This window comes from Fukomys damarensis, unplaced genomic scaffold (assembly GCF_012274545.1).
Source record: "Fukomys damarensis isolate Sample0158 unplaced genomic scaffold, DMR_v1.0_HiC HiC_scaffold_37, whole genome shotgun sequence".
Taxonomy (NCBI): Eukaryota; Metazoa; Chordata; class Mammalia; order Rodentia; family Bathyergidae; genus Fukomys; species Fukomys damarensis.
The window spans coordinates 33,362,501-33,390,273 of NW_022900949.1; the positions used below are offsets into that span (position 1 = coordinate 33,362,501).

Sequence of the window (27,773 nt, forward strand, 5' to 3'; positions counted from 1 at the left end):
TTTTTTTTTTTTTTTTTTTTTTTTTTTTGATGCCAGGGATCAAACTCTAGGCCTTGCGCTTACAAGGCAGGCGGCAGAACCACTGAGCCAAATCCCCGGCCTCTGTGTTCATTTTATAAGCTTGCATTTTGCCAATTATAGTATATCATGATTGTTTTTAAAAGTTAAACTTCCTACTTAACACATTTTTATTGTTCAACAGAACAAAAAGTCACATAACTTTTATCACATCTACTACCTGAAACCTAAGTTATTTCAGGCTAAACTTTTCCAAACCGTTCATTTATAATAGTTAATTTTTCATGAACAAGTTCCAGAGATAACTAAAGAGCTTGTCTTTGCTTTTTTTTAACTAGTGGTCGAATACTTACATTAGAAAAAAATTAAAACAGTAAATATTTATCAATTCATATTCTATGAATAAATAGCATGTGTTACATAACAAAGGCTTTTACTAATCTGATTGAGTACCTTAAACAATACATTAAATCGTAGAATAACCTGGAGTTAGGAGGGTACCAGAGTACTGAGAGCTCTTGGGGTATTTAAAGTAGTTAACTGAAATCAATTGTACACAACTTTGATCAGTTTGGCAGTTACTTCTTTTTATACTTTCTTTCTATTTTTGGTACTGGGGATCGAACTTGGGTCCTTCGCTTGTGAGGCAGGCAGTAGAACCACTGAGCGAAATCCCTGGGAGTTATTTCTTTATTGAACACTTGATCCAAAAACAGAGACAATAAAGCCTTAGCTTGAAGTCATGAATTTCCATGTCATTTCATCTGGAATTTGAGAAGCCACTTATATCTCTGTAACAATAAACATATTAAATTTGCACTATCTCTAGATATTAAATATGTATAAATGAGTTATATAGTGACTATATTAGTCTGAATATTAGCTTGAAAAGTGAATTCAGACCACTTATATATAGGCCATAATTATGGTGTAAAAATACTCTAATTACTAAAACACTACAATGTTTTTGCAACTTTCACACATATGGCTTAGAAAAATCCCTTATAAATTATTAAAATTAGTTTTGCACAAGTATTATTAAAAATCCACAACTATGAAGTTTGTCTAAATGGAATTACACTTTAAATACTGCTCAAGAGAGCTTGTTTTCATTTTTAAGACTTTTCAGTTGCCTCAGTTTTTTTTAAGCTATCATATCTCACTGCTAAAATCACAAATTGTTTGCTATATACCCCAGCACCTTAGCACCATCATTTCAGAATATAAATGCCTCTGATTGACAGGATCCTCACAAGCTCAAGTCCTGGGATTTGATGTGTTTGTGTCACTACAGTTAACCTCTATTTATCTTCTGGCTGTCTGCTTAGATTAATTGCACTCATGTACTTACAAAGACCTCTAAGTGGTGCATTATTATATTGGCTGTCATATTCCCTGCAGATGGATCTTCCTGATGAAGAACCTGATCGATTAAGCAACAAACTGTTGCAGTATGACCCCAGCCAAGATCAATGGCAAGAGCGAGCACCCATGCAGTACTCTAAGTACCGATTCAGCACAGCTGTAGTCAACAGTGAAATTTATGTTCTGGGTAAGGAGCAGCAGATTGCAAAGAGAGTATAACCCCTTCTATTTTTCTCAGCAGTTTGCCTCAGTAAAAATGAAATAATCTCCCTTCCTTTTGTACCATGGTTCGAATACATACATAACTAGCTTAAAATTTTGTTTTATTTCTTGTTGTCTACAACTCAGTCAAATAAGATTAAATGACAGCACACTGACTTACTGAGAACAAAACTATTTTCATGGCATTTTCAAGTGTCTTGAGTTGTAAAAGCAGCAGTGATACATCCTTACATATCCTACTAAGTAATACACTTGGAAATAGAAATAAGCTAAGCCTTCAGCCCCTTTTAGTCAGTGAAATGTAGGTTTTTGCAACAACTTTGATTGTGATATTAGAAGATAAACCCATGATAAGCAAAATGTTGACCCTCTTCATTTTGCCTAACTCACAAAATACCTGTAGAGGTGTTAGCAAATAATTTTTATCCAAATCTTGAATCTCTTGGATATGCGTGGTTTTGTAATAACCATCAGGGGTTGGTGAAAGACTTGGGTTAGTTCCACTAATGTAGGTAAAAACAATTCCAGAGCACCCTACCTAAGTTCCCTATCCTAGTTCACACCATGATTTTTTTCCTGTTTTGTTTTGGTTTGTTTTGGTTTGGGTCTTTCGTTTTTCTTTTTAGTGTCTTTTGCTCTTCCAAGTGCATTCTGCCTCCCTAGCAACAACCTCTGTCACCTTCCCTCGCTTGACCTAAGTATGGGTAAGACGAGGGAAGGAGGTTGACTGGACCAGTAAGATGAGAGCTATGCCAATCTTTATCTCATCCCATCCATATTGATGACTAACTGGCGAAAACGTAGGAAGGAAATGGGTAGCAAAGAAATGACAAGGCAAAAATGAAAAACTGAGATGAAAGCAAACGAAACATTTGAATAGAAATGCCTTTTTTTGAACTAAAGGGAAGCCACAATCTCTTAGTTGTTTTCATAGCATGAAGCAAAATAATTCATGTACTCAAGTATTAATAATTGTCTTATTGAAGAACAAGAACATTGTGTGACATAATTTATTATTACCTCAGTTATGAGACTAACTTATAATTAAGTCTTCCCTCTGGATAAATATTTCTTACTTTTTTTTCACCATATGCTGCATCATAGGCCTGGAAGAGAAAGTACCTAAAGTGTGATAGATTGTCTGCAGTAGGTGTATAACTCAAGATGGTATGGGGCTGATCATACTAAAGTTGGAGATAGCCAAAGGGTGGGATGAAAGTGATATATCAGTTCAATCAGAATGAGATCTCCCCCAAAGATGAAATCACAATTAGGCTAGATGTGAAATAAAAATGATACTATCCTTTTTGGTAAACTATATGGAGAAAGGAAAGAGGCATTCTTGGGAGTTTACAGTGCACTGATAATTGTCCACTGAATGAATAAAAAAGGTAGATATAAAAGGAGATTGTAGATTGCATCTGTGAAAAGTAAAAAGAGCACGCTCCAGGACAGAGACAGAGGGCAGGGGCAGAGAAGAGGAAGTGGGGGAACAGAGTAAGTGGTGGTTTGGAGGTGTAAATGAATGAGCCAAGAGTCGAGGATAAGAGGGAAAGGAGAGAATGAGCCACCAGGAACAGGGAGTTGAGAGAGACAACTGGGAACCAGATTATAAAGGCCATGGACAAAGAATTAAGAGATTAATAGTGAACAGGGAGAAACCACAAAGAAGCAACACAAAGGATACTTTAGAAAGATTGCTGAGGTGAAGATATAAACAACAGCGTAAAAGCAAAAGGAAACCAGAGATGGAGAGACCAATTAGGAAGGTTTCTGTGGTAGTTTATAGATATTCAGAACTGTAGACCAGTTCAGAAATCATGTAGGCAAGATTTACCACTCTGTAAAATTCAACACAGTCATCCCCAACATTTGTTACTTAGTTCACAGATGTATTTGTAATACATTGAAATGGAATGAAGATCAGTTATTTGGGTTTTTTATAAGTTTATTGGTACATTTTAGGTATACATTATGATCACGTTCATCATTGGGAATTTGTACCTGTACCTGATATATATAGGTTTTTTCCCTTCCTTCCACCCCTCCACCCCTCCCTATTCCATTTCTTTCTTTTCTCATATTTTTCTCTTACCCTTCTTTCCTTTCCCCTACCTCCCCTTCCTACTACCCCTTCTCCTTTAGGGTTTTTGTAGTAGTTTTAGTGTAGATTTAATTATTCATTGCATATATAATTGGAATTTTGGCAAATATCACAAAGGACCATAAAGCCTTGCCCATTTGGACAACATAAGTAGCACACAGTCATTTGTTAACTGTCTTGGTAAAAACACTTTGGAGACCTGTGTGTATCCCCACTCTATGTGGGGTTGCTGCCAGTTAAAATATAGTGATAAAGTTTCCCCCTAATCCTTGCAATGGATTTACTTCCTTACTGTCTCCTATACAGTCTTCAGGAGGTCGTCCACAGAGCAGCCTCTGCCACCAGGGAGACAGTATGATAAATGGGGAAGGTACCAGCTTCAGAGTTGAGGACTTTTGGATTAAAATTCTGGTTCTACCTCTGGATATCCTTGGTTTGTTAAATCCTTTTTTTTATTATTGATATTAAAAGTGGAATGCCTACCATAGAGTTGTTAAGATTAAATAATGTGGTGCCAGGGATTTAGCTCAGTGGTGCCGCCACCTGCCTCACAAGCACAAAGTCCCGAGTTTGATCCCCAGTACCAAAAAGAAAAAAGTTCAAGATGGAAGATTAAATAATGTGTGTCAATACCTGCAACATAAGTGTTCAGATGTTGTCACTATTGCTAATTGAGTCTGTCTATGTTACAGACAGCTGTAGTTTGGATCTAGAGTGTATTCCAAGGTCTCATGGCTTGGTAGCCAGCTGTGGTGCTTTTGGGAGATAGTAGAAACATTAGGAGGTAGAGCCTCTGGAAGGCAGCTACAGCACTGAGAGTGAGCCCTTGGAGTGCCTCTCTCTCTCCCCTTTCTAGCTATCATGAGGTAAATAGACCTCTTCTACCCTGACATTCTGCCATGTCACAGAACCAGAGCAACAGTGCCAGCTATGCAATGAAGCCTCTAAATCATGAGCCAAAATAAATCTTTCCTTCTACATTGATTATCTCAGGCATTTTGTCACAGCAACTGAAAGCTGACTAAAACAGGGACGCTTTGCTGAAATTCTTGGCATAACACTTTCTTTTAATGGCCATAAAGATGGACAGAGTTTTAACTCTCTCCTATAAGGCTAGCTTGATATCCAGAAAGATCCTCCAACTGAAAATGTGGATAAAGCATTTTTTAAATTTCTAACATCCACCCCGCCAGTAAGAATTTAGCTGGCAAAAAGCTAAGTGAAATCAAGACTTTCAGCTATGGAGTGAAAATTTTGACATCCCCTCCCCAAAAAAGAAGAGAACAGTCAGCCTAGGATTCTGTATCCCATGCAAATATTCTTCAAGAATAGAAATGAAATAAATGCATTCAAAAGGGGAGGAAAACTAAAAGACTATATAGGAGTGGGTCTGCCTTGAAAAAATTGCTAAAGAAGTTGTTCAGACAGAAGGGAAATTCTGCCAAAGGGAAACTGAGAATATCTTGGTAAAGAGAATATTATTCTGTTTTTCAGTTCATTAAAATTATGTGATTGAAAGGAAGAATTATATTTTATGTAGTGTGTAGTGTATGTAAACATATGAGACATGTTTCTGTAGACATTAAAGGAAGATAAGAAGATATATAAATTTTCCAATTACAGTGATAAAGTGCTGATTTTAAGAAGACTATGCATGTTAAGTACATATTTTGTAATGCCCCTAAAAAGCTATTAAAAGAGATGTAGCCAAAATCACAATAAACACATAAAGATAAAGGTTTTAGGGCTAGGGATGCTCAGGGGTGCCTCTCTCTGTCTCACAAGTGCAAAGTCCTGAGTTCAATCCCCAGTACCAAAAAAAAAAGGAAATTTTAAAAAAGATGGGCTTTAAAATGTTCAAATACCCAAAAGAGAACAGCCAAAGTAGAAAAGAACAACAAAACAAAGGCAGAGAAAACAAACAGGAAAAAGGAATAGTATACCATCATCCAGCCATTAAAAACAAGTACCTTGAATATAAATGCTTTGGTGACACTGATTAGCAGACTGAAATTAACAGGGTGTTTTATAAATAGAGCAAACTATCAGTATTCTTTCTGCAAGAAACCCACATCAGTTGTAATAATATAACTAATTTATAGGTAAAAGGATGGAAGATATGTCTGTGCAAACACTAATCAAAAGGAAACTGAGGAGGGGCTGGGGGTTTAGCTCAGTTGTTCCATCGCCTGCCTTGCAAGTGTAAGGACCCAACTTCGATCCCCGGTACCAAAAAGAAAAAGAAAAAAGAAAGCTGAGGTTGCTATGAGAGAATCAAAGTAGATTTCAGCAGAAAGAAAATCACCAGAGTTGGGCATGGTGGCACACGCCTGTAATCCCAGCACTCGGAAGGCTGAGGCAGGAGGATCGCTGTGAGTTCCAGACCAGCCTGGGCTACACAGTGAGACTCTGTCTCAAAAACCAAAAAAAAAAGAAAGAAAGAAAATCACCAGAGATGCAGAAGGATAGTCCATAGTGATAAAATGGTTGAATCATTATGAAGATACAACAAAACTAAAAGTGTATGCTCCTAACAACAGAATTTTTTACACAGAGAAAAAAAATGATAAAAAAAAGAAATGTACAACTGTATAGTCAAAAATTCAACACTCCTCTCTCAGTAATAGAATCAGTAGACAAAAAAATCATCAAGTAAAGAGAACTCAGCTACACCATCAATATCAACCAACTGAATCTGATTGACCTTTACTGACCACTGCACCCATAAGGAGCACAGGAATATTCACCAACATGGACCATATCCTGAGTCAGAAAACAAACCTTAACAAAATTTTTCAAAGGTAAGCCATAGAAAATGTGTTCTCCAACCATAATAGAATTAAACTACAATAAGGTTAAATAAGATAACATCCAAGCACTTAAAAATATAGCTTAATGATCCATGAGTCAAGAGAAATCAGAAATATATTAAGCAAAATAAAAATGAGAATACAACACATCAAAGTGAGTGTGCAGCTAAAGTAGTGCTTAGAAGGCAATTTATAGCATTAAGTGTTTATGTTATAGAAGAAGGAATGTTTCAAATCTGTGGTCAAGTGCCCACCTTAAGAAACTAGGAAAAGAAGAGTAGCATAAACCCAAGTCAAGTAGAAGGAAGTAATACTAAGAGCAGAAAAAAATGCAACTCCAATTGCTGAAAAGAACAGAAACCGAATGAAACACAGCTATTTCTTTGGGAAAAAATTATACAATTGATTAAACCCCTAGAAAGACTGACCAATAAAAAAGAAATACATACAAATTACCAATATGAGGAATGAAAAATGGTGTCACTACAGTCTCTGCAAACATCAAAAGGACAGACAGGCAGCACTACAAACAGCTGTACATTTGAAAACTTAGGTGAAATGGTCCAATTCCTTAAAAATCACAAACTACTAAAAGCTACTCAAGGCAAAATTCATAAGCCAAATGACCAGATACATTAAATTAATAGTTGAAAACATTCCAAAAAGTAAATCTCCAGGCCTAGGTGATTTTGTTGGTGAATTTAACCAAACATTTAAAAGTAACACCAGGGGCAGGGGATTTAGCTCAGTGGCTCCACCGCCTGCCTCGCAAGTGCAAGGTCCTGAGTTCGATCCCAGGTACAAAATAAATAAATAAATAAATAAAGCACCAATTCTGCAACTGCTTTCAGAACATAGGAGAGAACGCCCCCATCTTATAAGACTAGCATTGCCTCATACCAAACCAGACAATATATAGTTCAGAAAAAGACTACAGACCAATATCCCTAATGAACATAGACACAAAAATCCTCAATTTTTAACAAGTTCAATCCAGCAATATACAAAAAGAATAACACACACTGCCTAAGAATTTTTATCCTGAGATTGCAAAGTTCAGTATTCAGAAATAAATATGAATATTCCATATTAACAAACTACACAGGAAAATCCATATGACCACGTCAGTTGAGGCCAAAAAAAGTCATTTGGGAAGAAATGGGATATCCATTCGTGATTTAAAATTCTCAGCAAACTAATTCTCAGTGTATAAGGGGCACCTGTGAAAAATCCACAGTTAACAATATTGTCAGTAGTAGGTTTGAACATTTTCCCCTAAGTTCTTGAACAAGGGAAGGTTAACACTCTCATTATTACTAGTCAAAATCATACTGAAAGTCTTAGTGGAATAAGAAAAGAAGTTGTGCAAATCAGAAAGGAAGAAATGAAAGTCCCTATTTTCAGATGGCATGATTATCTACAGAGAATCTCAAAGGACCTGTTTTTTAAATTCCTAGAACATGAGTTAAGTATGGTCAGCAAATACAAAAAGCCAGGCTTGTTTTTTAGTGAAAATTATATATACTTGAGGTGCACAACAGATACATAATTTAATATACAGATACATAATTAAATGATTACTACAGTCAGGCTAATAAACATACCCATCTTTTCCATAGTCACTTTGTGTGTGGATGTATGTGTGTTGTGAGAGTACCTGACATCTCCTGTCTTAGCAAATTCCCAGTGTGTGATAAAGTATTAACTGCAAACATCATGGTGTGCATTGGATGTCTACACTTATCCTACATAACTGCAACTTTGTACCTTTGACCTACAGCTCTCCACTTTCCTTCCTCTCTGGTAACCACTGTTTTACTCTGCTCAGTACTCAACTTTTTTGGATTCCACCTATAAGAGAGACTGGGTGGTACTTTTCTTTCGGTGTCTGACGTTTCCTTTAGTGTAATGCCCTCCAAGTTCATCCATGCTGCCGCAAATACCAAGTTCTTCTTTTCTAAAGCTAAACAACATTTCATTCCTTTTATCCAGTCAACCATTGATGAACACTTAGGTTGTTCCCATATCTTGACTATTGTTATAGTGCCTCACTGAACATGGGAGTGCATATATTTCTTTGAAGTACTGGTTCCATTTCTTTTGGATATATACTCAGAGGAAGGATCATATGTACTGTTTTTAATTTTTTGAGGAACCTCTGTACTGTTTTCCATAATGGCTGTACCAAGTTAAACTTCCATCAACGGTATGTAAGGGCTCCCTTTTCCTACATCCTAGCCAACACTTGTTATCTTTTTTACCTTGCTGATCCTAACCCTAACCCTCCTATAGGTATGAGGGGATATCTCATGGTTTGATTTGCACTGCCCTAATAATTAGTGATGTTGCTCATCTTTTCATTCACCTGTTGGCCATCTATATATCTTCTATGGAAAAGTGTTTATGCAGGTCCTTTGCCCGTTTTTAACCAGTTTTTTCCCCTATGGAGTTGTGTTGGGATATTATCTCATTATCAGATATATGGTTAACAGATATTTTCTCCCAGTCTGCCTTTTCATTTCTTTGATTGTTTCTTTTGCTGTGCAGAAGCTTTTGGGTGTGATACAGTTGCACTTTATTTTTGCTTTTGGTACCTGAGGTTTTGACATCATATCCAAGAAAATAATTAAGGCTACTGGCAAGGAGCTTTTTCCCTGTTTTCTCTGGGGAGTTTTATAGTTTGGGGTCTTATATTTAATCTTTTAACCCATATTGAGTTTATTTTTTTCCTATGGAATAAAATGGGGCCCAACTTTTTCTTAGCATGTGGATATAGTCTTCCCAACACCATTTATTGAAGACTTTTTCCCATTGTGTATTTCTGGCACCCGTGTCAAAAATTAGTTAACCATGTATGTTTGGGTTTATTTCTTGTCTCTCCATTCTGTTCCATAGGTCTGTGTCTGTTTTTATGTCAGTAATATACTGTTTTGATCATTATAGCTCTGCAGTATGATCTAAAACCAGGAAGTTGATCCCTCCAACTTTGCTCTTTCTCAAGACTGCTTTGGCAATTCAAGGTCTTTTGTGGTTTCAAGTGAATTGTAGATTGCTTTTTCTATTCCTGTGAAAAATATTGGAATTTTGATAGGAATTGCATTGAATCTGTATATTGCCTTGGGTAATATGTACATTTTAGCATTTTTAATTCTTTCAGTCTATGAACATGGGATGTTTCCATATACAGTAAAACCTTGTTTTGTGTGTGTAGTTCATTCCAGAAACGTGTTTGTAACCCAAAGCACTTGTGTATCAAAGCATATTTCCCCATAAGAAATAATGGAAACTCAGATATTTCATTCCACAACCCCCCAAAAATGATTACAATACTGTAATATAATACAAAATAATAAATAAGCTGCAAAATGCAATATGAAGAAAAATAAACAAATTAACCTGCACTTACCTTTGAAAACCTCTGTGGTTGGTGTGAAGAAGACAGGAGAGAGGAGGGTTTATTGTGTAGGACGACTTTCTTTATCACTAACAGAATAACTGCTATCTACAGTATTGGCTCAGTGGAATCTTTTTCTTTTCTTGTAACTTTAACAAGGAGCCTATCCAATGGCATTTGTGTTTGCCTCCTTTTGAGGATTTTACAGAAATGTGGAAATGTGATGTCGCTTTGTCATTAAACAGATATGTTGCTTGCACTGCTATAGCCTTATTCACATGGTGCTTTTCTACAACATTTTTCACTGTTTGCCACATTTTGCACATCTCCCTAATCTTATTTGAAGTGAGGGATTCCTCCACCTTTTTCTTCTCTTACTGTACAGAGATCACCTCCATAACCTCTTGCTGTTGGGAGATGATCACCCACAATCCCACAGCAAGAAAGAGAGAGACAGAGACTGAGAGAGGGAGAGGGAAAAGGAGAGAGGGAGGTGAAGAGGGAAAGGGAGAGGAAGAGGGAGAAAGAAAAGAACCATTGGCTCAGTTGTGGTCATGTGACAATCATGCACTACTTCTAGGGCAAGACATCACTCATTTATCAAGGTAAATTTTATTAGAAATGTTTGCTTGTGTTACAGAACATTCACAGAACAAGTTATTCACAGTCCAAGGATTTACTATATTTGCATCTTCCTCAATTTCTTTCATCAATGCTATAGATTTCAAGGGAGAGATCTTCAACTACCTGGGTTAAATTTATTCTTAAGCATTTTATTCTTTTCAATGCTATTACAAATGGGATTTTTTTTTTATTTCTTTTTAAACTATGACTCCGCGTTAAGAAACTCAACTGATTTGTATTAATTTTGTTTTTTTTTCTTCATTGAGTTTATTGGTACTTTTTAAGTGTACAGTACAGTTGCATTTGTTATTGGGATCTTGTATCTTTAAATGACAGATCTTGGTTCTCATTTTTCACTGTTTGCCCCATAACCCTGCCCTCCCTTCATCCCCTCCACCCTCTCCTATTTACAAAGACTGTTTCCATTTTTTTCCTTTTCTCATATTTTTTTCTTTTCCCTTATTTCCTTTCCCCTACACTTCCCACTTCCCCTACACCTCTAGCACTTTTCTTCCTATTTCACATTGTCAGTTATATAATTTGGATCTTATTTACACTTTTAGTCTTTTACACCAGAGAAACTATTCAGTATTTACACATGTGTGTCTTACTTATTTCACTTAAGCGTATGGCCTCAATATGCATCCATTTTCCTATGAATGACTCTAGTTTCTCATTCTTTATGACTGAGTAGTACTCCATTTCATAGGAAAAAAAACCACATCTTATTTATCCAGTCTCCAACTGATGGGCAATTGGGCTGTTTCCAAGTTCTAGCTATTACAAATTTGATTTGTCTTGATTCTGAATCCTTCCACTTTACTAATGTATTAGTTCTAACCATCCTTTGGTGAAATCTTTAGTTTTCAACATCTAGGATCATGTCTGCTACAACCTGAGGTGGTTTTATGTCTCTATTTTGACTCTTTTTCGTCCCTGTTTACTCTTCCAGCACTTCTGTTACTATGCTGTGCATAAGTAGCAAGAGCGGATATCCTTGCTTTTATCAGATCTTACAGGAAAGGCTCTCACCTCTTCCCTGTCGATCACCATGCTAGCTGTGGGATTTTCACAAGTGGCCTTCACTGTGTTGAAGACATTTCCCTTTACACATTCTTATAGATACTCCTTCTGTTCCCATTGAGATGGTCTTGTGCTTTTATACTTCATTTTACTTAGTGCAGGAACAATTTGTTAATCAAAGATAACTGTCAGCCTGGGGATTTAACTCCGTGGTTCCACCGCCTGCCTCACAAGCACGAGGTCCCAAGTTCAATCCCTGGTACAAAAAAAAAAAAAAAGATAACTGTCACTGAGCAAAGCAAACTGATGATTTGTATAGGATGGTGACAAGAGTTTATGTTGGATTAGTGTTGGTTACAGAGGTAGGAGTGGATTACTGTCACTTAGGAGTGTGGTTCATGTTCAGCACTGAGGTGGCAGCCTGAGAAAGGGTTCATTGCCATGAGCAGGCCCTGATGAGCTGCCTCTCAGAGAACGAGCTATTTCTCTCTCACTGATGGGTCTCAGAGGCATGTTCACTGAAGCAAGATTTCATTGATTGATTAACCATGTCAAAAACCCATTCTGATGTTGACTCGACACATAGCTGAAGAATAATTCATCTTTCCTAGGAATGTGGATGTTCATATATTCCTGCTCTCCCCTTGTGGTCTTCTGTCAGCCAGGGCAGCAGGGGAAATCACCAGGGATTTTCCAGATGTTTGCCATTGTTGCTGGTTCTTCCAAAGGCAAGTTTTTGTGGGTCTGATTTGCAGTCTGCATGTAGAAAGGAGCACCCTTATTCTGGTTTTGTCTATTTTTGCCTTTAAATCATTTGTTGAAACATTTGTTAGGACCACGGGCTGTGTAAATTTTAGACTATATAATGGCAGCAAACTGTGCTGTAAGCTACTGTAACACAGTATTACAAGAAGAGATTGGAGGGCAATCTAGTGAAATCTGGCTTTCTCTGGATTGGCCATTAAAACAAGTCCCAACAAATGCCTTCCATTATCATCAGTTTGCCTTTTCTTTTACCGAGATAGGAATTTCTCTACCTCATCTGTGCTATTAATCCAGGTTCAAAACCAAGTGTTACCATATCAATGGCATGGACTGTCCCTAGTTAACAACAGGAAATTTAAGGCTATACTGTTATCTATAACTACATGAGCAAGGGAATTTAAACTGGCTGATTGTGTCCCAAAGGCCTGGGCTTTACTATTTTCTGTGTCAGCCAAAGTTAGAGACACATTTTTGAGGACCACCAGAGGAAAGGAGCACTTCTAGATGGAACTGTTTGTTATCCTCAGGAATCTATTGCATTCGTGTCCATTTACACATCTCAGGAAGAGATTTATCCCTACAAATTATTTACCAGAGACATAGCCCCCTGTGGGTGTTGGAGAGACACACGAATTGTCTAACTACAGATTGGTAGAACATTTAGATCTGGTACTGGGTGGTGTTGAAAAGCCTGGTTCCCACATAGGGAAAAGCAAAAGATGTGGCCTCTAGGCAGCTCTTGAGTATATTATCTTTGAGTCCGATTATAAACAATCACCCTTACATCCCAAGAAAATAATATGCCTCTCTCTCTTTCTCTCTTTCTCTCTCTCTCTCTCTGCAAGGACAACTTTTCCAGCGTTGTGTTCTATCAGAATTGCTAACAGTGGTAGCTCTATCCATACTTCAGATTAGCTGCACAAGCAATAGTTTGGGAAGACCAAATGATTTATTTAGAGTGGACATCATCCTTTAGTAAGCCAGTAACAAGAAAAAAATATGGAGCCGAGGGTTTGGCTCAGTGGTTCTGCTGCCTGCCTTGCAAGCACAAGGGTCCGAGTTCAACCCCCAGTATCAAAAAAAAAAAAAAAAAGATCAAAGGAATATAAAACAAAATTATACAAACAAATAACCATAATCCTAAAGAATCTTACTCTCATGGGCTTAGGCAGAAGTGTTTGCTTTGAGCAGCTATCCCCTAATACAAGAATTTTCCTTGGACTAAACATTTCTGGAGGACCTTAGTCAGCCTTCCCTCGCTGTGACAAATACTTGAGATAAATCAACTTAAAAGGCAGAGCAGTTTGTCTTGGCTCATAATTTTGAGGGTTTCGGTCAATGGTCGCTTCCTCTATGGTAGCATCATGGCAATAGCATGTGGAAGACACCTATTCATCTCTTGGTAGCCAGGAAGCAGAAAGAGAAGAGGCACAGGCGTGCTGGTCCCCTTCAGGGTCACACCCCAGTAACCTGACTTCCTTCCACTCCTGAAGTCCCACCACTCCCAATAGAACCATGGGCTGGGGACTAAGCCTTGGCCACATGAGTCTTCAGAGGCGTTTCCGATCTGAACTAACAGATATGCATCCAATTCTTTTCTTTCTTCTTTCCTCCTCCTGCTCCTCCTCCTCCTCCTCCTCCTCCTCCCCCCCTCCCCCCATCCTCTTCCTCCTTCTCTTCTTTCTTCTTCTCTTTTTTCTTTTTTTGGTACCAGGATTTGGACTTAAGGCCTTGTCATTGCTAGGAGGCCCTGTACCCCTGAGCTACATCTCCAGCCCATGTGTATTTCAAAGCCACAGATTACTGCGCTTTCATGGTCGTTCCTTTCCTTCCCACTGTTGTTAGTAACCATTTGTTCACTTGTCATTGCTGTCATGTTACCAGATTGTACATAGAAGATTATACAAATAATCATATATGCATACAAATTGTACACATAAGATTATGTGCAGACAATTGTACATATGTACAGATCATTCATACCCTTAGACCATATGTCTTTAATAATGTCTCCAACTTTTCCAGAATGAAACTCAGGGTCTCTGCCACAGCTCTAATACTCAGACAATTTTTTATTTTTTCAGGGTGTGCATTTGTGTTTCCAGCAATGGTCTGAGACTTCCCGTTAATAAGGAGTTTCTCCAACGGGTTTGTTGAGTCCCGTGGGGCCAGAAAGCCCTAAGTATCTAGCTACCATGGAGACGAGTTTAGGCACGTGGGACAATCTGGACCATTTGTTTAATGGCCTTTCACCTTATGTTTCCCATAAATCTTCTGAGTTCATCTCATCCACACAGATTTCCCAGGCATCTTCTTTACCTCTAATAAGTGACAAAAAATCCTCAACAGACAAATTTCATCTCCACAACCTATAAGTACCAGGCAGTTTTGACCAAGCTGCTTAACTTCTCCAAGCCTGCTTCATTGGGGGAAGGGTTGTTTGTTTGTTTGCTTGCTTGGTAGTGCAAGGTATTGAATCCAGGGCCTCATACATGCTAGGCAAGCACTTACTGAGCTGCATCCCCAGCCCAAGTCTTAATAAGCATAAAAACGAAGTTGACAATATGTTAGTAAGTCATGTTGAGAATATTCTGTGAAATGCTGATGCTATGCTTGACACCTAGGAAGTGTCTGATAAAAGATAATTACAGTAACTATTTCTTGCAATAAGTGGCAAGGGTCTGGGATGCTTTAATGCCCTGATAATGCTCTACCCAGATGCCTCATCGTTAGTACCCTGCAAGGCTTCACTGAGGAGGCATCACTGTGCTAGGGCCACGCTGACCTCAGGCATTTGGAGTCAAAGGACCATGTTGTTCTACTTTCTTCATTTCCTCCCGCTGTGCCCATGTACTGACGCACTGCTCCTAGACACAGCCTGCTTCTTTCTGTGGGGCCCATGCTCACATGAGGAGCTCTGGGAACAATGCCCAGAATACATTCTTCCTACAGGACCTAAAGATGAAAGCATAAAACCACTGGACATTGTGCCTTATGCTGACCCTGGGGGTTTGATTTGAGTTGTAAAGTTCTGATAACTGTCGCCTCAGTTAAAATCTGTGCTACCTGTTTATTGTGAAAATGTTTGTCTTTGAAAAGCACGCTATCACAAATACCATAAATAATTCAAATTTCGATGAAAAAAGTCTATGCCAAGGGGCATATTAGTTACACATTAGATTTTTTTTTCCTGGAAATCTATAAAGTGCCTCCTTAACGTAAAGAGAAAAAGACGTGAGCAGATTCTTTGCTTAAGTGATCCACTGTTCGAGTGGTTCCTGGGTGTGTTATCAACTTCACCACATAGTGATTGGCTTTCCATTGGATAACTTCCTGGAAAGCTTACAATAAACAGTCCATAAAGCCTCTGAGGAGATGCTGTCCTTACTGAAAACACAGGTGTTTAAACCAGGGATTTTCATTTTGGCTTTTTTCCTGAGGATTTTCCCCAAAACATAGCCATTTGTGCTCTGAAGTACAAGATGGAGTGGCAGTGCGTGTGAAGTGACAGAGCCATTGAGATCTTCTGGGAAAAAACAAATGGAGGGCGGCATGTGTTGTAAGAGGCCTTATTTTGTAAGAAAAGCCTTTTGTCATCTGTTCAGTGAAAGCTCATTTTAAGAGACAATTAAACTGCTATAATCCTAATTGCCTATGAGAGGCAGTCCAGAGAATTTAGGTTAATGTATCCTATTGCTATGGAAAACGTGTAATCCTTGTTTTCTTTTTTCTTTTTTGTTTTTTTGTTTTTTTGTTTTTTTGGTACCAGGGATCGAACTCAGGCCCTTGCGCTTATGAGGCAGGCGGCAGAACCACTGAGCTAAATCCCTGGCCCTCCTTGTTTTCAACTTTTTAATTTCCATTTTTACAAATAACCAAGCAGAGAATGACTGAAACACCTTAGTAGAGTTTTGAGAAAGGCAGAACATCCTAGGTTCCACCTCAGGAAAATCTGGTCATGAGATTTTGGTGGACACCTCTGTTATAAAATGCTGATTTAAAGATGGCACCAAAGTGAGCTCCTCAAGAAACAATGAGGACAAGAACCAGCAAACATTGTGTATCTCATACTGTTAGTTATGCTTTTGAAGAAACTATGCCCGTCAGTGCCTGCCTAGCAAGTGTGAGGCCTTTGCGTTCCACTCCTGGTACTAAAACAAGAAAAGAAAAAAGAAAGAAAAAGATTATGCTTGCTTCTGAATTCATAATCGTGCTTCATAAACACACCTCCCTTCCCTGCCACTGTGATAGTGCCACCTCCTCTGAGTCGCCAACTCCTACACATCCTCCCAGTCCCACAGAAAAATCCCATCGCCAGGATGAATTCTGCCGATCCTCACAGCAGCAGGCTGTTTGACCTGTCACTGCCTCAGCTGCTGTAACTCAGCCGTCTTGGAAAGAGGCTCCGCCTCTTCATCTCTGCATCTCTTCTGAAAGCCTGGCTTTCTGTGGTAGATTCTTGGTAAATACTGGTTTACTGAGTTGAATTTCCTCATCTCCACAGCCTGCCCTATTTTTCCATCATGTAAAATGCGACACCAACACACAAAATCAGGGCTACTTCTGGCAAAATTTTTTTAAAGGGACTTTCCATTTCCCTGTCAAGGGAGACAGCTCATGCTAAGTGTTCCTACACACCTAATCACCCAGCCCATCAATGTTGCTTTCTCCAGGAAGCCATTTTGTGCCTCATTGCTTTACTGAAAACATAACAGCAATTGTGTAAGCCTGAATCTCAGCTTGAATACCATTAAAGAGTAATGAAGGGAAAAGTTACATAAAAGGTCTGAGTTATTATAGTAAATGCATTTCAAAGATCACTTTAGTGCTGAATTATTTTATGAGATGAGAGGATCAGGTTTCACCAGGGCAAGATTTTGCCTTTTTTCTTGCTTCTGATAAAATTCTAAGCAATTTTTAAGAGTTCCTTGAATTACCCAGGTTGTTTATTAAAGTGGCAGATTCTCCATCCTTGCCTTTTGTAAGTTCTGAGCCAGGAGATCTAAACTGGGACCTGAAAATCCAAATAATAGGAAGCATCAGGCAATTCTGATGTGAATAATCATAAGACCAAACTTCAAAAAAATACTTTAGGAAAGTGACAAGTTAATAATACATTAATGGAGATGACATGTGCTCAAAATATTTACTAGGCAAGGTTGCATAACCAAGTTTTTAGGTTCTTTTTTAGAAGAGATACACAGATGAATAAAAAAGTGTCGCTTTCTGTAAACGGCACTGCGTACTCCAAGATTCTAGGAAGGTGGATAAGATTATTTGGTCCAAGTATCGTGTCATTGATAAATTATCAGAGCAGATTCTCTGGTGTGTCCTGATAGAATTGCAAGAGTGTTCCAGGCTGAAATAGACATGTATTAAAACACATGCCAAGTAAGGCAAAGAAATACACTTTCTATGGCTTGTGAAGTCAGACAGGGTGTTCTAGTGCCTCTTCATTTTGAGAAATGACTTGAATTTAGACATTCGACAGCTGGCAGGGTTTTGAACTGGAGTGAATGGTTCACCAACTTGTTGCTGTTATTCCATCCACTGTTTCCAGCTAAGATATGAAGGGTGTTAGGCTTTTATCATCTGCCACCCGAAGTGGGGTTCCAGAAATAAGTGCTCTAAAGACCAGAGTTTGCCTGTAGCTCCCAGATCACAACCTACCTAGAGTAATTATAGTCATTGACATCCTGAAAGGTCAGAGGTCCTGCGTTCCACATTTCGCCGTGACAATGAATTAGAATTAGAATTCAGAGTGTATGGAAACTTCAGTGATGTGAACACATCATCAAGCAGTGCTAATAATGTTTCTGTGAATAGGAGAGAGATCTTAGGAGAACACTGCTCAGCTCTGGGTTAGCTGTGTGTCTTCAGGAAAGCATCATGTGACATCGTCGCTGGGGTTTATGAAAAAAGGTGGTGACCTGCTAAACGCCATGCCAATAGCAGGCACCTGAGAAAGAAAATATTAGGCATGTCTAATAAGCCACCTGTACCCATGGCTTGTTATGGGACCGGATCACATTTTGATTCCTGAAACCTAAGGAAATATTGAATTATATTTGGTATTTTCAAGTCACTAAGAGTGAGAGCAACATCATATCTCAAAGAGTTGTAACAGAAAAAATGTCATGCTTTAAAAAGGAAAATACCAACTCTCAAAAGGAAATTGGCATTTTGACTAAAGTGTATTATATTTCCTCAGAATCAGTTTATCCTAATTCGTATTGTGATCAATTTTTATCACTCTCTTCTGTCATTCTAGAGTATGGAAATGAGTACAAATGAATCACTTTCTGCCAATCGTTTTATTTAAACACAAGATAAATATTCCAGACTTACTAGATTTTTTTTCCTTTAAATTTGCATTTAACAAATACCATGAAGCGTCCTCTAGGATTGGCACTCAGGGAATGTAAAGATATACTGTATTTGCCCCTTCCAGGCTTATGTCTTACAGGCCCATATTCCCAGGCCATGTGACATAATAGACCCATGGTGTCCTGCAGGGCCACTTCACAAAGTCGTTAGTGGAGACTTGGTCTGTGCCCTGTTAGCAGAGGCTAATGACCCTGTGGGCAGAGAGACGTGGGAAGAAACGAGAGAGAGCCAGAGAGAGCCCAGCCAGAACACACACCCACCACTGCTCTCCAATTATGGCTGAGCTTCCTGTCCCTTTTGGAAGGTGATCTGTGTGATCAGCTAAGCACTGAGTTTACAGCTCTTTCTACACCAGACTTGCCACATTCTGGGGAGGCAGTTGCAGCTTTCTGTTTTGACGAAGCCAATAAGTAGAAGAAAACAGGAGGCCTGGGGTGAGGGTGAAGAGCTGATCTACCACATTTGGGCTGGTTTTCATGGCTTGATTATCTGTACTGGGTGTGGAAAGTGCTGGGGGTATGGGTGTGAATTCAATATCGTTCTGTCCTCAAGAACTTAGGGTCTAATCTAATAGGGAGACAGGACAGACAGACAATTAGGAGCAGTATATTTTTATAGGGACTTTTATTTCCATGCCCAAGGGCAGTAGAAGCCCAAAGCAGTAAAGCCGGCAGCCTGAGATGCAGGGGGAGAAAGGAAGCTGAGGGAAGTGAGGAGGGAGTCGGGGTTGGGCCTGGGAGTCTGGTGCACCGCTGGCAGAAGACATAGGTGGGACTCGAGGTACAGTCTGCCATACTTGGTGGCTGATGCCATGCAGAGGAACCATTCAGCTTGCTTCTACCTGCAGCTCCGAGACTCTCCCCAGCCTGGCTCTCCCTTTACGTTCTCGGCCTTCAGACCTGGCCAGACCCTGCAGGAAAACCTAGCACAGGAGTGGGGGAGAGACAAGGAAAGACAGTGCTGGGCTTGACAGGCTGAGATCCGCCTAGAAGTCCAGTGCATCCCAGTGCTGGACTGAGACAGATGGCCTCGAGGTCAGATAGGAGCAGGTGGGACAACACCTCAGTCACAGTGTAGTCAGCACCACGCAGGGCTCAGCTCCAGAACCTTCCATCCAACTCTACATTTCCACTGAGAAGCAATAAGACAACCTAAACACTTGATTTTCTCTCCAAGCTCTAACAAATGGAACTTGGCCTTCCTTCCAGCTGTTTTATGTGATTTTCATGGTATTCTGTCTGGGGTCACAAACAAAACACAGACAGATCACTGTATTTCCTTAGCTTGGTGAGAAAACTCCGTCACTAGTGAATGGCCTGGTCCACTTGAAGATGTCAGCCAGATGTCTGGGCACCCAAGACACACAGCTGGTCAGCCTAGCCTGACCCCGTCCAGAACTCAGTAAAAGGCAAGTAAGGACTTTTTGTTGAAAATAGCCAACAGCATCCCTGTGTTAGCCGGTAGAAAATGACAGTTCGTGTTTTCTAGGGTTTTAGTTTCTAAATCTGGGATACAAGTGAAGGTGGAAAGAAGTCAGCTGAAAATTCATGTGAGAATGAAACCATTTGTCACAAGCATATTAGCAGCGGAGAGATTGCATTTGCCCTCTGCATCACAAGGAAGCCCATCCCCTGATGTACGGGTCAGTTTCACTCCAAGAAGTTTACAGATTGCACAGCCCTTTCCTGTCCACATGACAGCATCCGTCTCTCATATGTTCGTGACCAAATGAGTAACTCTAGGTCATGTCGGGGACACAAGGACTGAGACAAGGCTCTGCTGACTCCCTAACCCTTGACCTTCCTAGTCTCTCTACCCTCTCGGAGGGCAATCCAACCAGACTATCTGAAAACCGTTGATCATAGATGTAGCAAAACAGCAAATTGAAAGGAATCAAAGATATGATTCCAGCAGCTTTAGTAAGCACTGGTTTACTTAGAAATATCCTAGGACAGGAGAGACAAGAGCTGGCATGGTGGTGTGTGCCTGTAATTTGAGCATTCTGGGAGGCTGAGGCAGCAGAATCAAAAGTTAGAGCACAGCCTGGGCAATTTAGCAAGAGCCTCTCTAAAAATAAAAGGGGGAGGGCTGGGGATATAGCTCAATGTGAAGGCCCTAGTTTCAGTCCCCAGCACTGCAAAAGAAGAGGAAGAAGGAGAACAGAATAAGAATTTCCACAAGTAATAGCATGCTGGCCATTTTGTGTAGAACAATCCTTGTACACTGGTGCATGAGAGTAAAAACATAAAGGAAAACTCCTACAACAATCCGTGTGAGAGGTAAACAAGTATGAATTCCTCCTTACCCTTCTACTGTACATGGCTGTCGAATAGTTTAATCCTTGCAATAGTTTATCATACTTAATTTACAGATGAGAAAAACTGAAGCTTAGAGGAGTTAGATTGATCGACTTTATCCAGCTAGCAAGTGGAGACCCGGGTATGAACCAGTATCTCTGAAAAGCCCACGAGTTTACCTTGGCAAATGAACACACACACACACACACACACACACACACACCCCACAGCCATTCCACCCTAAGGCTGGTTTAGCAATGCACTTGGGGAGCTTGTCAGAACTGTTACAAATCCCCCTCCTACTTTTGGGTCCAGCCCAGAGGCGCATAAACTAAGCTTGCCGCCTAGAGGCTGCCCTGCTAGCTGCAGGGCCACTGTATTCCCAGGGGACAGGGATGCAAGTCCTGGGAAGCTGTCAGAGATTCCCCCTGTGCCCTCGGCCAGCTCCCTGCTAGGCCCTGTGTGGCAGGAGAGGCCGACCCCCACCCTTTTCCGGAAGAAAGATCACCACAGCCAAACACAAGAGGGAGTCTTCATCTTTGCGAAAATGAAATGGAAGGCAGTGTCTTCTTGTATAATTGTCTCTCCCTCCTCCACCCCTAAAATAATCCAGGTCTTTATTTTGCATCTGAGTCCCATTTGGGTATGACTTGCAAAGGTAATTTCCACTCATGTGCTTGTTTTTGAATAAAGAAAAGTCCTGCTCAGAGCTTCTAATAGCATATAAATGAAAGTTACGGAGGTATCTCATTGACATTCTACAGATGTGCTGATCCTACCCTAGGATTTCTCTCATCAAAAGGTTTCTCTTGTAGTGCCAGTGCTGACTTATTAATAAAGATCATGCCTTTATTTGATTATTTATCTAATCAGGATTCACCTTCAGGTGAGCTCATTAAGTCTGCTGCTAACAGGGCGTGCTTGATGGTAGAATTACACCTGAGTGAGACAGAGGACGTATCCAGAAGTTAGCGGTGAGAAACAAAGGTGGGGTGTCCCACAAGCCCACATCGCCCCACAGGTAAAGCGTGCGAACTCTGCCCATCAGACAGAAGGGCACACATGAGAAAGGTTAGTTTTGTAGATTAAGGGCTGAACATTATAATTAAATAGAGCAACAAAAATGACAAGTCCCTCTCATCACTCCAAGGAAATGGGAAGACTAGTATCCAATCGATCTGTGCACTGCTTTGGGGCAGCCTTTATAAGTGGATCTTATGTGAACTTCTGACTTGAGCTCAGGAGGCTGGTGCTCAGAGTGCCTTAGCCCGACCCCCAGTGACTTGCATTTAACATGCTTGCCTCGCTTACTGGCCTCCGGAACTGGGTGTATACAACCAGTGCAGTCACACTTCTCCTGGATCTTACAGACACTGACAACTAAATCGTCTTATTCTTACCTTATGGGAGGCTGCTGAGTTCAGCTCTTCAGGACAAAGCCAGGTCTGAAGACCTCTTGCCCCACTTTTTGTTAAGCTAAGAAACATCTTGCTGCCAGAGCGCCACAGTGGAGTGGCCTGCAAACAGCAGAGCTAAGCCATCGGCGAGGCCAGCATGTCCCCTCCTAGGAAACGCGGCAGCTCAGACTTGGAGTTGTAATGGGCTAAATTATTTATCCAGTTGGATAAGAGAGAAAGCAGATAAGAGCTTTCTGAGTTTATAGCCTCAGTCCCTGGATTCATACCGAGACAGGAAGCAGGCCAGACTCCATGAGCAAAGAAGAAAAAAGCTTCCTGCAAACTCCTCTCCTGTCACCTCCGATGCCTGGCCTAAGTCCTGACCAGGTACAAGTGAGCTGTTCCCATCTGCCTCCTGTGCCAGGCCCTGTGACAAACAAGGCACACCTAAAAGTGGCTCTGCCCTCCGTAACTTACAGTACACCCGCGTGGACAGACAGGGCAGTGCATGGGAAGTTAAAATCCTCATCCACTCACTCATTCAAATACCCAGTGTGCCAGGCGCTGTGCTCAGGACTGGGGAGCAGGTGCAGTAAGCAAGAAAAGAAACCATGCTAAAAATACCATCTGGCTAATGCGATGGTGGGCAAAGGGTGTTAAATAGCAGTAAAAGGAGAAATGCCCTGGGACAGTATGCATCTAATTTCTCGACAACGACACAGAGGGTAAAAGCCATGATGTCGTGGTACTTCCTAGTTTTGGTTTTGATGTTGCTGTAAGCAACATACCCAGGACCGGTCACCACCCTACACGAGCAGTGGCTCTTCTAGGACCCCTGTCCCTGGGAAGGAGCTGGCGTAGCTGAGGCCAGCACTTTCCTGTCTTTTTTGTGAGTCGTGTGGACCCAGTTGTGTGGGCCTGGATGGAGCAGGATGCAGGGGGGAAGGGATGTCCCTTCTGGTGGGGAACTCACCAGTCTCTGGGGATACCCTTCCAGTCCAGAAAGATGACTATCCCTTGGGAGACTTCTCATTGTAGGATTTAGGAGGGCAGAACGAAAATAAAAACAAAAAAAGTCATATACAAACTTTTTTTACAGTGAATTGGGAAGTCTTATACAAATATTTTTCCCAAGAAGGGCTGCACTTAGGTACAATTCTGTAAATACTATTTCTGTTGCTTGCTATCATCTCTAGACTTCTGAATCTACTTTGTATTCCTTTTAAGCAACCTATCATTCTGTCCTCTTTTATATTTGCACACATGATCTGTTCCACCTCATGCATTTCTTCAGGGCAGGAGACAAGCCTCATGTACCTTTTAAAACTCCTCGTCACTTAACACTTAAGTGCCTTGTACATAATGGGCATTTTACGGGGATCGGTTAGAAGAACCGTGTCATCCAAAAACATGGGATGCACTGGGCATTTGGATTTAGGGCCTTCCTTTGAGCCCAAACCTGACATTTATAAAGAACAGCCCTTTCCTCACCGGGAAATATCCATGCAAGAGAGGAGGGGAAGGAGAGTAGCTTGATGAGGGGTGGGAAAGACCCATCCTTAGTTAACTAGATGAGCACGACCAAGAGCAGCGAGGTCAAGGCAGGTTACACTGAGGTTCAGGCGGCTCTCGCCGTCAAGGGAACGTTCTTTGTGCAAACCAGTGCTGGATGTGTTGAATCTAAGGCCCACGGTGTAGCATCGAGCAAGAAAGAGCAGTCAAGTCCCATAAACCAGCCCTACAACCTGTGCCAGGAGGGCGCTGTCCACCCTGGACTTTCATTTCCTGACCATCTCCTGTCTGTTTCGTTCCCTGTAGGTGGCATTGGCTGTGTCGGGCGAGACAGAGGCCAGGTTCGGAAATGCCTCGACGTGGTGGAGATCTACAACCCCGATGGGGACTTCTGGCGAGAGGGCCCACCCATGCCAAGTCCCCTTCTCTCTCTCCGAACCAATTCCACCAATGCCGGGGCAGTGGACGGGAAGCTCTATGTCTGCGGGGGATTCCACGGAGCAGGTACCGGCCAGTCCAAAGTGCTTGGGAACCTCTCTGGGGGTTGGTTTTGACCTCTCATCGCTGGTCCAATCACCCGTGAAGTATAAGCGCTGGCAAAAGCATGGCTTTTAGGGCTCCTGGGCTTCACCTCCACCGGATGTGGTGACGACATCCCCAGCTGTTGGAAGGATTCTGTGGGTGCTAGTTTAGGACATATCTGCACACGGCCGACCTCCACGCACAGCAGTTGGATAGAGGAGAAACAGGTGCCCTCAAGGAATAGGACTCCAGGACGGGTTTCAAAACAGGCAGGACCCATGGAAGCAGAGGAATGACCAGGAGCGCTGGGTTATATGTCCATCTTTGTTGAAGGCCCTCACACTACCCCCCCCCACTACTTCAAGTCAGTTGCTTGACAGAGTTTCTAAAACAATCCCCAGTGCCTGTATTTGATGCTTGGTTCTATGTGTCTAAGTGGGCCGTCACTGAATGCTACAGTATAGATTCATAATTGTAACATAACAGGGAGGTTTTTAGATATGCATACATCTAATAAGCCAGTGTCTCCAAAGTATAATTAGTTGCATCAACAAATAAGGCAGAATGCCATTATTTTAAAAATGACTGTTTCTCGCCTCACTAACAGAAGCATTAGACCGAGGCATGCCACGCAACACAGGCCTAAGGTCACTTCACATTTGGAAGAATGCTGGATTAAAACACAGCTCCTAGCCGGGTGTGGTGGCACCGCGCCTGTGATCCCAGCACTTAGGAGGCTGAGGCAGGAGGATCGCTGTGAGTTCAAGGCCAGCCTGGACTACGTAGCAAGACCCTGTCTCAAAAACCAAAAAATAAATAAATAAAATACAGCTGGTGCTGCAGCAGAGCAGAGCCTCCTGCAGGCCTGCTGCCCTTTTATAAGCACACAGTTATATGCAACTTCAAGAGTAGGATTTGGGGGCAATTATACAGCTCAGTGGTAAGGTGTTCACTTGGCATTGTGCTTGGCCCTGGGTTCAACTCCCAGCCCTGCCAAAAACAAATAGTAATAAAATTTCCATTATGAATGCAAAGAGACTTCCAAGACATATAAATCAGATGTGATAAGCAAACCTCATTTTGTTCTTGATTCAAATAAATCTTCTGTAGAAGGATATTTTTTTCAGAGGATCTGGGAAATTTGAATATAGACGAGGGTGTCCGATGATATCAAAGAATTATTCGTTTTACTAGGGATAATAATGGTATTGTACTTTTATGTAAATGAAAGAAAACTCTGATCAGGTCTGTGGATTTAGCTCAGTGGTACTGTGCCTGCCTCGAAAGCACAAGGTCTTGAGTTCGATCCCCAGTACTGAAAAAGAAAAGAAAGAAAATTCTGACCAATTAGACAGTGTTCAGAAGTACTTGAGGTAAAAATGATATGCCATCTGGAATCTGTTTTAATCTACTGCCTAGCAAAAAATTTTAATGAAAGAAGGGACAAGAACAGATTTTACTACATTGGTAAATGTTGATAATTGTCAAAGCTGGGTAATGATACTAGAGACTATTACTTTTGCCTTTGTTTTCTTTTTTTGTTTGTTTTTTTGTTTTGGGGGGTTTTTTTTTTTAGATAGTTTCAATATGTAGTTGAGGCTTGCCTTGAACTTGTGGCAATCCTCCTGCCTCAGCCTCCTCAGTGCTGGGATTACAGGTGTGCGTCACATCCATTTCCTACTTTTGTTATTTTACTACTGGATACTTAAAATTTACCACAGGAAAGAGCTTTACTTTCCCTCTGTGTCCTTTAGAAGACTTTCCAAAGGGGCTTTCACTGTCTTTTCAGTCTTATGCATCACACGCTATGCTCAAGCAAAGATTGCGTTCCGTCAAGGTAGCAGGAAACCTACCAAGTGCAGGGCCTGTCTCTAAGAAGGAGTGAGGAGAGGGAACTGGTGTGTGGGGCTCCCGTCCAGCAGTGCTCTTCTCCACCTCTGATTCCATGAACTCCTCCCCATCCCCTGGGCTTTGGCTTTCTCTGGCCCAGAAAGGAAAAGCAGAGCAGAGAACACGAGCAATAGCCTCAGGCCTTCCCCAGGGAATGGTTGGAAATCAGTCTAAGGATCTAGCAGACATTCTGTTTTTCCTTCACTTTGTATAATATTGAGTTAGAGAGCTGATAGCCCCCAGGCTTTCCAAGATGTATAATAAACTCACTCTGAGCCAAGCTCCTTTCTTGGTGCCATAATAAAGGACTGAAAATGCTTTCAGTAGGAGGGAAAGGGATTTACTACCGAGCCCACAAAGTCTATTTTAATTGTTTGGCTCTAGGAGGGTAGGCAGTGTGGACTCGCTGGGTGGATTGTCACTGGGATGCGAAGTGGAACAACTGTGTGACCTCGTGCCCAGGGCAACCTGGCCGTCTCACCCTCAGACCTGAGCAGAGCTGAATCCTCTCTCCCTGCCCGGCAGTAAATAAACAGGACCTTTTCTCTGCCCCACTTCCTTCTCAGAAGACCATAGACAAGGAAACTCTTTTAATATAGCTAGTTCAACCAAAGTTTATTGAAATATATCATGGCTGGGCATTTGGAATACAATCTCAAGATACTCAACATTTAATAGGAAGGTGCATAAGCATGTGCAGTAATTTTTTATTAAAATAATAAGTTTTTAGAGCTACGGTATTTAAGATACCTCAAAGCCCCCTAAAATGACAGGTAATGGAATAAGCACAGTTAGTCAAAGAGAAGGAGAGGGAGGACAAGAACAGAATTTGGATGCTGGAGAGCAGATGAACGAGTAGAACTAACTAGACCTGAGAAAGTTTGAAAATGACAACGAGAAAAGAAAAAAAAATCTTAGAAATCTAATTTGTACCTCAGAAGCCCAAATAATCTTAGGAGTTGACAAGGATGTGTAAATGTGGAAGACAATGAAGATGACGCTGAAGACCGGCCGAAAGACAAAAAGACACCTGTCCCCTGCCCTAGACTCGGCCATGGGACCAAGCCCCTCCTTCCCCTGGGCAGAGGCTGCAGGGGAGCACTGAGTTGAGGCCAGGCATCCAGCACTGAAGACAGGGATTCAGTGAGACACTGCACACTGACTCTTGACAGCCCCAGCCTTCTTCCCTTCTAGGGAATCTGGAGGGTACAGAGGCAGCCATAGCCTCCAAGCCTCAAGCCCAACCCAGATCACTCTGCAGCAAATCTCAAAACCAGCTTCCCTGAGCCAGGTGTGGTGGAGCACACCTGTAATCCCAGCACTTGGGAGGCTGAGACAGGAGGATCGCTGTGAGTTCTGAGACCAGCCTGGGCTACATAGTGAGTTCCAGGTCAGTCTCAACCATATAGTGAGACCCTGTCTCAACAAAACCAAAAAAGAAAA

At 41.1% G+C, this 27,773-nt stretch overlaps 1 protein-coding gene across 4 annotated transcripts in view; it reads left to right on the top strand.

Moving 5' to 3' along the window:
* Kbtbd12 (kelch repeat and BTB domain containing 12) overlaps nucleotides 1–27,773 on the top strand; it is a 58,748-nt gene that overhangs the window by 13,107 nt on the left and 17,868 nt on the right. For 2 of the 4 annotated variants that reach the window (XM_019206536.2, XM_019206537.2), the window contains 3 exons: nucleotides 1,420–1,570; nucleotides 12,172–12,288; nucleotides 24,225–24,422. In XM_019206536.2, the coding sequence (XP_019062081.1) occupies nucleotides 1,420–1,570; nucleotides 12,172–12,288; nucleotides 24,225–24,422 (466 nt within the window). Of the gene's footprint in view, nucleotides 1–1,419; nucleotides 1,571–4,015; nucleotides 5,131–12,171; nucleotides 12,289–24,224; nucleotides 24,423–27,773 lie in introns of those variants that run through there. The other 2 variants (XM_010617272.2, XM_019206538.2) reach the window with 2 other exon arrangements.